Raw genomic sequence first — 12,438 nt, 5'->3', positions numbered from 1 at the left:
TAGGCCGCATGGCTCACACAACACAAAGCTCTGTGATTCTGTAGGCCGCATGGCTCACACAACACAAAGCTATGTGATTCTGTAGGCCGCATGGCTCACACAACACAAAGCTCTGTGATTCTGTAGGCCGCATGGCTCACACAACACAAAGCTATGTGATTCTGTAGGCCGCATGGCTCACACAACACAAAGCTATGTGATTCTGTAGGCTGCATGGCTCACACAACACAAAGCTCTGTGATTCTGTAGACCGCATGGCTCACACAACACAAAGCTATGTGATTCTGTAGACCACATGGCTCACACAACACAAAGCTATGTGATTCTGTAGACCGCATGGCTCACACAACACAAAGCTATGTGATTCTGTAGACCGCATGGCTCACACAACACAAAGCTATGTGATTCTGTAGACCGCATGGCTCACACAACACAAAGCTATGTGATTCTGTAGACCGCATGGCTCACACAACACAAAGCTATGTGATTCTGTAGACCGCATGGCTCACACAACACAAAGCTCTGTGATTCTGTAGGCCGCATGGCTCACACAACACAAAGCTATGTGATTCTGTAGGCCGCATGGCTCACACAACACAAAGCTATGTGATTCTGTAGGCTGCATGGCTCACACAACACAAAGCTCTGTGATTCTGTAGACCGCATGGCTCACACAACACAAAGCTATGTGATTCTGTAGACCGCATGGCTCACACAACATACAGCTATGTGATTCTGTAGACCGCATGGCTCACACAACACAAAAGCTATGTAATTCTGTAGAGCGCATGGCTCACACAACACACAGCTATGTCTGCTCTGCCTCCTATAGCCTACACTCGTAGAAAAAAAGGCGTTATCTTGATCCTTAAAGGGTTCTTCGGCTGTCCCAATAGGAGAACCCTTTGAAGAACCCTTTTGGTTCCAGGTAGAACCCTTTTTGTTCCAGGTAGAACTCTTTTCGATCTGGGTAGAACCATTTTGGTAACAGGTGGACCCAATCAAATCAAATCAAATTGTATTGGTCACATACACATGGGACCAAGCAGATGTTATTGCGAGTGTAGCGAAATGCTTGTGCTTCTAGTTCCGACAGTGCAGCAATATCTAACAAGTAATCTAACAATTCCACAACAACTACCTAATACACACAAATCTACTGGGATGGAATAAGAATATGAACATATAAATATATAGATGAGCAATGACCGAGCGGCATAGTGCTGTATAAAATACAGGAACAAGAGAACAATGATTTTAAAATGTATTTATTTATTTTTTTTAATTCTAATTTTTCAATTGTTAGTAGTTACTGTCTTGTCTCATCGCTACAACTCCCGTACGGGCTCGGGAGAGACGAAGGTCGAGAGCCATGCATCCTCCGAAACACAACCCAACCAAGCCACACTGCTTCTTAACACAGGGCGCATCCAACCCGGAAGCGAGCCGCACCAATGTGTCGGAGGAAACACCGTACACCTAGCGACCTGGTCAGCGTGCACTGTGCCTGGCCCGCCACAGGAGTCACTAGTGTGCGATGAGACAAGGATATCCCTACCGGCCAAACCCTCCCTAACCCGGACGACGCTAGGCCAATTTTGCTTCGCCCCATGGACCTCCATGGTCGGCTGTGACAGAGCCTGGGCTCGAACCCGGAGTCTCTGGTGGCACAGCTAGCACTGCGATGCAGTGCCTTAGACCACTGTGCCACCCGGGAGGCCCGAGAACAACGATTTAGAAGAGATGGGATGAGTAATGTAAGAAATGTAAACATCGTTATTAAAGTGGCAGTAATAAAATGACTAGTGATCCATCCAGTTAGTGGCCAATGATTTCAAGTCTGTATGTAGAAAGCAGACTCTCTGTGTTAATGATGGCTGTTTATCAGTCTGATGGCCTTGAGATCGAAGCTATTTTTCAGTCTCTCGGTCCCAGCTTTGATGCACCTGTACTGACCTCGCCTTCTGGATGGTAGCGGGGTGAACAGGCAGTGGCTCGGGTGGTTGTTGTCCTTGATGATCTTTTTGGCCTCTCTTTGACATCGGGTGCTTTAGGTGTCCTGGAGGGCAGGTATTTTGCCCCCGGTGATGCGTTGTGCAAACCGCACCACCCTCTGGAGAGCCCTGCGGTTGTGGGCGGTGCAGTTGCCGTACCTGGCGGTGATACAGCCCGACAGAATGCTCTCAATTGTGCATCTGTAAAAGTTTGTGAGGGTTTTAGGTGACAAGCCAAATTTCTTCATTTGCCTCCTGAGGTTGAAGAGGCACTGTTGTGCCTTCTTCACCACACTGTCTGTGTGGTGGACCATTTCAGTTTGTCCGTGATGTGTACGCCGAGGAACTTAAAACTTTCCACCTTCTCCACTGCTGTCCCGTCGATGTGAATAGGGGGGGTGCTCCCTCTGCTGTTTCCTGAAGTTCACGATCATTTCCTTTGTTTTGTTGACATTGAGTTAGAGGTTGTTTTCTTGACACCACACTCCGAGTGCCCTCACCTCCTTCCTATAGCCGGTCTTGTCGTTGTTGGTGATCAAGTCTACTACCGTTGTGTCGTCTGCAAACTTGATGATCGAGTTGGAGGCGTGCATGGCGGGACCTGTACTCCCTGCTTCCCCTAATAAACAGTTTACCCTAAAGCCAATTCTGTCGAATCAAAAGAATTTGGAAAAAACGGTCAGATTGACAGAAATACGGCTGAGACGCAAAGAAAATGGGTACAAAAATGGTCAGATTATTACTGCCATTGAGAAAATCCAAAACAAATCGAGACATGTTCTCTTTCAAGGACAGTCTCGCAAAAATAAGCATTATTGGGTTATTACTACCCACTATTTAAAATGCTCTGAACAAATTAAGGGAATCATTCACAAACATTGGCACATTCTAAGATCCAATGACAGTATCGGTAATGTGTTTTCGGACCCTCCGATGGTCGTATTCTCGCAGGGCAGAAATCTCAGAGATGAATTGGTATACTCTGATTTACCACCCCAAAATACCCCTGCACAATGTCTATTTGCACATCTACTGGATGGAAACTACAAGTGAAATGGCTGTGCTTAATGCAATGGCACTTAAAAATGTAGATCCTTCAAACACCCCCAAACAGGGAAACAGATCCCAATCAAAGGTATTATCATGTGCTCCACTACGGCAGTTATTTATCTTATAACTTGTCCTTGTGGTAAAAATTATGTGGGTAATGAAGAGCGAATTAAAAGCACGAATCTCGGAGCATCGTAGCACCATTAGGTGCAAAAACTCGACGTACCCATTTTTTGGAAGCAAACTACTCTATTTCGTCCCTATGTTATATCGGCATCAAACCCGTCACCCTCCCAAGGAGATGGGGTGACCTTGACAATTTATAGTTAAAATGAGAGGCTGCCTGGATCTTTAATTTAAAAACCATTGCTCCCTTCTGTCTCAATGTAGACTTTGATCTGAAGCCATTCTTGTGATTATTGTGATTTTGCCTATGTAGACTATGTAGCCAATTGCATTTATAATCAGATGTTATCCTTTCATGCTTTCTATATGTTCTATTTATATCTGTAAATTAACCAATGAAATCAAGCCACAGCCGGCCATGATTACAGACACCTGTGTGTGTCCTTTGCCACTATATAAACTAGTGACCCGCAGTGTTTGTCATTATAAACTGGGTGGTTCGAGCCCTGAATGCTGATTGGCTGACAGCCATGGTATATCAGACCTTATACCATGTGTATGACAAAAAAAAAATTTTTATTGCCATAATTACATTGGTAACCAGTTTATAATAGCAATAAGGTACCTCGGGGGTTAGTGATATATAGTATGGACAATACACTGAAGGCTTTGTCCACGCACTCCATGTTGCATCGTGCTTAAGAACAGCCCTTAGCCGTGGTATATTGGCCATATACCACAACACCTCGGGTCTTATTGCTGAATTATACCCTGATGAAGACAGCTTGTCTGTCGAAACGTTGGTTATTAGGTTATTCAATTATTGCATCTGAGCTCCTAGAGTGCGGCTCTCATTTCCTTTCCAAGTGTTCTACTCTGCTAGCCAGCACCTCTCCTAAACAGGTGTTCTACTCCGCTAGCCAGCACCTCGCCTAAACAGGTGTTCTACTCCGCTAGCCAGCACCTCGCCTAAACAGGTGTTCTACTCCGCTAGCCAGCACCTCCCCTAACCAGGTGTTCTACTCCGCTAGCCAGGACCTCGCCTAAACAGGTGTTCTACTCCGCTAGCCAGCACCTCCCCTAACCAGGTGTTCTACTCCGCTAGCCAGCACCTCTCCTAAACAGGTGTTCTACTCCGCTAGCCAGCACCTCACCTAAGCAGGTGTTCTACTCCGCTAGCCAGCACCTCTCCTAAACAGGAGTTCTACTCCGCTAGCCAGCACCTCTCCTAAACAGGTGTTCTACTCCGCTAGCCAGCACCTCTCCTAAACAGGTGTTCTACTCCGCTAGCCAGCACCTCTCCTAAACAGGTGTTCTACTCCGCTAGCCAGCACCGCAGGTGTGCGTTTCTTTCGCCTCCAGATTACTCAAAAGGGTTCTACCTCAAACATAAAGGGTTCTCCTATGGGGACAGCCGAAGAATCCTTTTGGAACCCTTATTTCTAAGAGTGTACCCTTCCTCCACATTGAACATTGCTTGTTCATCTGAACCTATCGCTTTTCCTGCATCTCTATCCTTTTCTCATGAGGTGACGGTTGTAATGGGGGTTTAAAACTGAGGCCTACTCAAAATGTACGAAATTGGATATAGGATTTACATTAACAATGTGAAAACTGGAAGCCATATTGGAAAGGTGGCACAGTTAAAAAGACATAACTTCTGGGAAGCCAAGCAGTTTATTGTGAAGTGAGACAGCACAGTGTGAACTGATACATGATGTGGTCTCTAAAAGGACAGTTGCCACCTCTGGAAACTTAGACATTAAAACTCATGATAGGCACAGAAATAATATATCTGAATTGGAGACAGTATAAAAAGAGCACCTAGGGCAACATTACATAAGGCAGTTATATCAAGTTATATCAGTATATCAGAACCTGTGTGATTACTGGCTTCAGTTGAGGCTTGAGCTACCTACCTAACACTTCTTTGGAAATGCACAACCTTTGAAATGTCACAATTAGTCTGTTGTAGGCCTACACATGCCTATTGCTGAATACTGAAGTGTTAGTGGCATGTTGCGTCTGTGAGATTTAGGCTATAATGAAAGAGCATTGAACAGACTTTGGCAGCTGAGTCCGACCTCCTCCTCTCCCTAGAGTCAGGCACTTTGTGTGTGTTCACCTTCAGAAGGAGTAAGTGCACCACACAAGCACTCTTCAAAGCAGCTGGTCAGGGGAGAGGAGTGAGTGTGTGAGACAACCACATCTCTCAAAGCAGCTGGTCAGGGGAGAGGAGTGAGTGTGTGAGACAACCACATCTCTCAAAGCAGCTGGTCAGGGGAGAGGAGTGAGTGTGTGAGACAACCACATCTCTCAAAGCAGCTGGTCAGGGGAAAGGAGTGAGTGAGTGAGACAACCACATCTCTCAAAGCAAGTAAGAAAATAGGAGTAAAATACAACAATATTTTCAGCATTATAGTAACACAGTGTACACGGAATGAAACAGATGAAGATTATAATACACATACTTTGGATACTTTCAACCAGAGGTCAAAAACAGCGCTTATTTCTTTAAGGCATTTGATCAACCAAGATGTTTCCATGTTGAAGCAACATCTGAAAATGACATGGTGGTGGCCATTTTACCTTCTTCAAAGAAATGACAACTCATTTTTTCCAAGATATGTTTTTGTCAACCAGCTGATTAATAAACGGAAAGTGTTTTTTTAAAGCTCCTCGCTTGCTTCATCTCTGCTTTCAAATGTACTGTACACTCTTAGAATTAGTGGTGACTCGAGGAACACTGGAGGTAATCAATGAACCCCTGGAGTTCCTCAATATTTGCACCTTAGGTTAGTTGAGGGGTTCTTGGAGGAACCTTTCATGTTTCAATGTAGCAAAGTGTTCCTGTAGGAACCCTGGACTGGAGGTGTGGCTTGGTAGGGGTGTGGCTTTCAGATTTTCTGTTGTATTTTCATCACATGTTAAGGTTGAACAATGACAGTTCTGTAGCTTCAATGAGGCTTACAGAGGTGTACGAGTTCCTCAAGAGCCTATGCAAATCCCAATGTTGGACCTTATGTCATCAGCAATGTTAATATTATTAATATTATATTAGAATATGTAATATGCATAAATATTCAAGGAAAATTGAAATTTGCATGATGAAACTTTACATGATGAACAGGAATGACATTTATTGTAATGGGTGGCCAAAAATAACTATCTGAAAGCCACACCTCCAATAAGATACACCTCCAATCTTCTGATAGGCTGCCACCTCTACAATATATTATTAAAAAGGTTCAAAATTGAACCTCACTCATCACAAAAAGGTTCTGATTTAAACCTTTACACAGGGGTTCCTCGAATAATTTTTAGAATTGGTTCTTTGGTTCTAAAGGTTCTTCCAGGCTCTATTACTTCTAAGAGTGTATACTGTCTATTAAGGGATATTTTTAAATGGTTGACCCACTAAAATTATTCTTACAGAAAGGTTATGTTCAAGCAGTTGGATTCAGTCAAGAGCTGTCATGGTCATGAGACTGAAGTTGATTTGATATCATTGGAAGATTGACACCATCTCTTCCATAACCAGACAGGTTATGTGGTACTGAACATTTCCAGAGCTTGCAGAGACTCCATCCTGTACTATGCACTTAGCATAGTACAGGATTGTACTAAAAAGAAAACATAGTTTTTTGGTAAATGAGGGGAAATAAATTATTGGTCAAAAGGACAGTTCACTAAACTCAATCCCACCTACCACCAAGCCTTAGACCAGCACTCTTTCCAGTGTAAAATGCAGCTTTTTTGGAATGTGTAGAGAGATGCGTGGCTACTGCACCTGCAGATCTGCTGACAGTAATAGGAATACATTAATCAATGATATAGCTAGCATGATTAAGAGTTAGGTCCTCAGTGATAACACTAACTAAACTGTAACACAAGTGGATTGTTAGTTTCTCTCTGGTGCTTGTGTCATCTAACATTCTATCTCTCTGGTTCTCACTATCCCAATCTGTCCGTAAGGGGTTGGCTTCCAGAGAGAGAGAGCGAAAGAGAGAGAAAGAGAGTTCAGATCAAGCCAGTCCTTTCATCATCACAACAGTGGAAATGAAGACTTCTGAACAGAAGCAGGAAGTAAACAGTCGATCCCAGGCCAAAGCCAAGGATTCTGGGAAGTGTGGTCTTTGGGATAGTGAGTCCTGAGGTGATTATTGCTGTGTCCTGAAGCCGGGGAGGCTGTATGGAGGAGCCCCTCTAAGCCCGCAGGCCGTGAGCTTGTTTTGATGCCATAAACCTTGAGTTAAGTTGGGGGCGGCTGGGGTTTCAATACCTCCAGTGTTGGGTAAGGGGATATGGGTGTAAGGGGTAAGATAAGTGGTTCTTGGGGTAGTTGGTTCCTCCAAGGGTCAGAGTGTGAACTCCGGGGTTCTGGTTGTGTTGCTCCCCCAGAGTTTAGTACGGGGCTGGTTGAGTTGCACCCCGAGGGTAGGAAGGGGAAGTGGGTACAGGGTGAAGGGTAGGGGCTCTGGGGATGCTGAGGGGAAGTGGGTACGGGGTGAAGGGTAGGGGCTCTGGGGATGCTGAGGGGAAGTGGGTACGGGGTGAAGGGTAGGGAGTCTGGGGCTGGTGAGGGAAAGTGGGTACGGGATGAAGGGTAGGGAGTCTGGGGCTGGTGAGGGGAAGTGGGTACAGGGTGAAGGGTAGGGAGTCTGGGGCTGGTGAGGGGAAGTGGGTACGGGGTGAAGGGTAGGGACTCTGGGGATGCTGAGGGGAAGTGGGTACTTGGTGAAGGGTAGGGGCTCTGGGGATGCTGAGGGGAAGTGGGTACGGGGTGAAGGGTAGGGGCTCTGGGGATGCTAAGGGGAAGTGGGTACGGGGTGAAGGGTAGGGGGTCTGGGGCTGGTTGAGTTGCTCCCCCAGGGTAGGAAGGGGAAGTGGGTACAGGGTGAAGGGTAGGGTCTCTGGGGCTGGTGAGGGGAAGTGGGTACGGGGTGAAGGGTAGGGAGTCTGGGGCTGGTGAGGGGAAGTGGGTACGGGGTGAAGGGTAGGGACTCTGGGGATGCTGAGGGGAAGTGGGTACTTGGTGAAGGGTAGGGACTCTGGGGATGCTGAGGGGAAGTGGGTACGGGGTGAAGGGTAGGGGCTCTGGGGATGCTAAGGGGAAGTGGGTACGGGGTGAAGGGTAGGGGGTCTGGGGCTGGTTGAGTTGCTCCCCCAGGGTAGGAAGGGGAAGTGGGTACAGGGTGAAGGGTAGGGGCTCTGGGGATGCTGAGGGGAAGTGGGTACGTGGTGAAGGGTAGGGTCTCTGGGGCTGGTGAGGGGAAGTGGGTACGGGGTAAAGGGTAGGGAGTCTGGGGATGCTGAGTTCCTGGAGTGCCTGTCTCTACTTGCGTCGGCGATGTTGGTGGTGATGGTGGCTTTGCATGTCTTCCATGGTGACCCTACCCCACACGCCGATCACGAACGCCTCGATCTCACACTCATTCTCTCCGCGAGCGATGCGGAAGTAGCCGTTCTCCCCCCAGTTCTTCCCCCACGAGTTGGCAGCAATCTGGGAAAAGTCATTAGAAAGAGTGGCATGGGTTAGAATGTGTATATAGTAGAGAGAGACCACAGGAGGCTGATGAGGGGAGGACGGTTCATAACAATGGCTGAAACAGAGCAAATGGAATGGCAACAAACACATGGAAACCATGTGTTTGATGTATTTGATACCGTTCCCTGAATCTGCTCCAGCCATTACCACAAGCCTGTCCTCCCTAATTAAGGAGCCACCAACCTCCTGTGGTAGATACATAATAAGATATTTACACAAATAAGAGACAACAAAGAGAATTAGATGTGATGAGTAATGTGATAGGAGACATTACTTACCCAGTACTTCTTAGTTGTCCCATCATAGTTCCTCTCTTCTCCCCACCTGGAACAGAACACACAGGCGGATTACTGACATGATTGTTTTCAACTAAAGGGAATACATTATTATGAACTTCAGAGGTTTCTTCATTTTTCACTGGAAGTAAAAATAATCGGACAATTATTCTGTTGTGAATTGGGTTGTTTTTAACCTTTTACAAGTAGCTTTTTAAATATATCCCACGCCCACATAAGAATGTGCACACCTGAGAGTGTTTTGACACAACTGACACAATTTGAGTAAGAGCTATAAGTATAGGTAGAGATGCTGAGTACAAAACATCTTTCATCTCTTAACAGCATCCTGAAAACAAGATGTTATTTATGACCATGGCTAAGGAACACCAGAGCGATTATACTGCCAACACACACACACACACACACACACACACACACACACACACACACACACACACACACACACACACACACACACACACACACACACACACACACACACACACACACACACACACACACACACACACACACACACACACATCATTCAGATTCCTCAGTAGCACACTGAATTCCCCCCTCTGCCACTTCCCCCCTCGCAGCTCAGGAAACAGGAAGGAGAGGGATGGCCAGTGAGGAAGTGGTCACCGCCCGACTCCTGTCATCTCACAGACAACAACAACATTGCTGAAGGTTGAGTGAGGCTCTAATAAATACACCTTACCCCTGTAGAGGTCTCTCTCTCTCTCCTCCTGGCCAAGGCACATACATTCCCATCATCCTTAGCTTCTGGTCCTATCTGGCAGTTGCCCTCAGTCGGTCTTGGCCCATCGTCCCTGCGTCTTAGACCGACTTTCCCTGCCCTCTCCCTTGCTACAGTTCTATTCCCATTCTGTTTGTGAACACCAGTTCCTAGGGCCTCTAGGAGCCTCATATTTTATAAGGGAATAGGAATGCTGGGAAAGAGAGGTTGTGTTTTCAGTTGTTGCCAACTCGGTAGCCTGCCACCAAAACATTGGCGAATAATGTTTTATTACTCGACTCTGGTTTGGACAAGAGTTCAAGGGTCATCATGCTCTGAAAAAGCAAATACAAACAGCTGTACAAACATCCCAACCACATCTGAAATAGATGGAGACTGGAGGTTGCCTGACGACCCTTTAATTCCGCTATCGCTACATACATTCAGTCTGAGACTGCCATCCTAGAAGCCATTTCTGCTGACACGAAAGTGAGGGACGTTGTTCCCCACGCTGTTTTAACCACTTGTGTTCAGGCTCTGGCCCAACCCATCGGTTTCTGGGACCAATCAGAACGGTTAGAATGGGAGAAGTTGTCGGGAAGGAGATCAAATTCAGACTCATGGTGGAGAAGAAATGTTAGTGGGCGTGGCGTTTGGCCGGAGCGATGTGGTTGAATAGCCAGGCAAGGCAGGATGTGGGTTTTGGGAGGCCAAACTGTGTGTGTGTGGGTGCGTTTGCGTGTGTGTGCGTTTGTGCGTGTGCGTTTGTGCGTGTGTGTGTGTGCGCACATGTGTATGTGTGTGTGTACTTGTGTGTATACGGGCAGAGCCAGAGAGCCAGACAGAATTGGACCACTACGGAGCCCTTATCTCCCCCAGTTAGCGTTGTTCCCCCTGGACAATGAGGGACATACCAGTCCTCCCCCACCTTACCCCTGACCTCCTCTATGGGCCTGATCCCCTCTCTGTCCAGTACAGTTGGGTTCAACACACCAGACAATCCCCTTTCCACCAGAGTGGACCTCAATGCCCTAAACACAAACTTTCCCAGGCCCTTGGCTTAATAGAACGCACTGCAGCAGGATTTTGCTTGTAAAAACATCAAAGCTTGTGACAGTCAGGCTCTACGCACCCTGTCCTGACCCCCCTTCTTCCCCCCAACCCGTCCCCAAATCCATACCCTCGGTACCCACCGAGCCTCGCGTTCGTAGCCCAAACCAGCGAAAGAACCGCAGTGTTAGCGGAGGTTGGATGCAAAGGGAAGATGAGCTTCAACCATCATCATCATCATCATCAGTAGAGCATGCTGCTCAGACTAGACACCAGCAGCGTTTTAGGACAGACCAGACAGGACAGACCGACCAGACAGGACAGACCATACTCCAGCAGTGTTCCAGGACAGACCAGAGCTAGAGTGTGCCCCAAATGGCACCATGTTCCCTATACAGAGCACTTATTTTGAGCTGAGCACTATGGGCCTTGGTGAAAGTAGTGCACTATAAAGGGAATAGGGCGCCATTTGGGAATCAGTTTTATGCTATTGATCTTGATAGACCGAGACTCGAGACCAGAGTTCCCCAACTTACCTTTTTTTATATATATTTTTTTATTGTTGGAAATCAGCTCCAAATGATTCTGTTCCCAAGTATTCCCACGCATAATAGAGAGACACGTGATTGCAGGGAAACTTCTATCAACATGTTAAATGTGCAACCAGAGGGAAAAAAATTCTAGATCACCTGTACTCCACACACAGAGTCAAAGCTCTCCCTCGCCCTCCATTTGGTAAATCCGACCACAACTCTATCCTCCTGATTCCTGCTTACAAGCTAAAATTAAAGCAGGAAGCACCAGTGACTCGTCTATTAAAAAGTGGTCAGATGAAGCAGATGCTAAACTACAGGACTGCTGTGCTATCACTGAATGGAATATGTTCCGGGATTCTTCCGATGGCATTGAGGAGAACACCACATCAGTCACTGGCTTTATCAATAGGTGCATTGAGGACTTCGTCCCCACAGTGACTGTACGTACATACCTCAACCAGAAGCCATGGATTACAAGCAACATCCGCATCAAGCTAAAGGGTAGAGCTGCCACTTTCAAGGTGCGGGACTCTAACCCGGAAGCTTACAAGAAATCCTGCTATGCCCTGCGACAAACCATCAAACAGGCAAAGCGTCAATACAGGGCTAAGATTGAATCATACTACACCAGCTCCGACGCTCGTCTTATGTGGCAGGGCTTGCAAACTATTACAGACTACAAAGGGAAGCACAGCCGCGAGCTGCCCAGTGGCACGAGCCTACCAGACGAGCTAAATCATTTCTATGCTCGCTTCGAGGCAAGCAACACTGAGGCATACATGAGAGCATCAGCTGTTCCGGATGACTGTGTGATCACGCTCTCCGTAGCCGACGTGAGTAAGACCTTTAAAAAGGTCAACATACACAAGGCCGCGGGGCCAGACGGATTACCAGGATGTGTGCTCCGGGCATGTGCTGACCAACTGGCAGGTGTCACTGATTGAGTCTGTAATACCAACACGTTTCATGCAGACCACCATAGTCCCTGTGCCCAAGAACACAAAGGCAACCTGCCTAAATGACTACAGACCCGTAGCACTTACATCCGTAGCCATGAAGTGCTTTGAAAGGTTGGTAATGGCTCACATCAACACCATTATCCCAGAAACCCTAG

At 46.8% G+C, this 12,438-nt stretch overlaps 1 protein-coding gene across 2 annotated transcripts in view; it reads right to left on the bottom strand.

The window, feature by feature from the left end:
* Positions 1 to 4,828: 4,828 nt before the first annotated feature.
* tinagl1 (tubulointerstitial nephritis antigen-like 1) overlaps positions 4,829 to 12,438 on the bottom strand; it is a 74,774-nt gene continuing 67,164 nt past the window's right edge. For both annotated transcript variants that reach the window (XM_038966817.1, XM_038966818.1), the window contains exons 11-12: positions 8,997 to 9,042; positions 4,829 to 8,673 (exon numbers count right to left, since the gene is read on the bottom strand). In XM_038966817.1, coding sequence (XP_038822745.1) covers positions 8,506 to 8,673; positions 8,997 to 9,042 — 214 coding nt within the window. In that variant the 3' untranslated portion in view covers positions 4,829 to 8,505. The remainder of the gene's footprint in view (positions 8,674 to 8,996; positions 9,043 to 12,438) is intronic.

The sequence above is a fragment of the Salvelinus namaycush genome, chromosome 27 (assembly GCF_016432855.1).
Source record: "Salvelinus namaycush isolate Seneca chromosome 27, SaNama_1.0, whole genome shotgun sequence".
Taxonomy (NCBI): Eukaryota; Metazoa; Chordata; class Actinopteri; order Salmoniformes; family Salmonidae; genus Salvelinus; species Salvelinus namaycush.
This window is presented reverse-complemented; position numbering and strand designations above follow the sequence as displayed.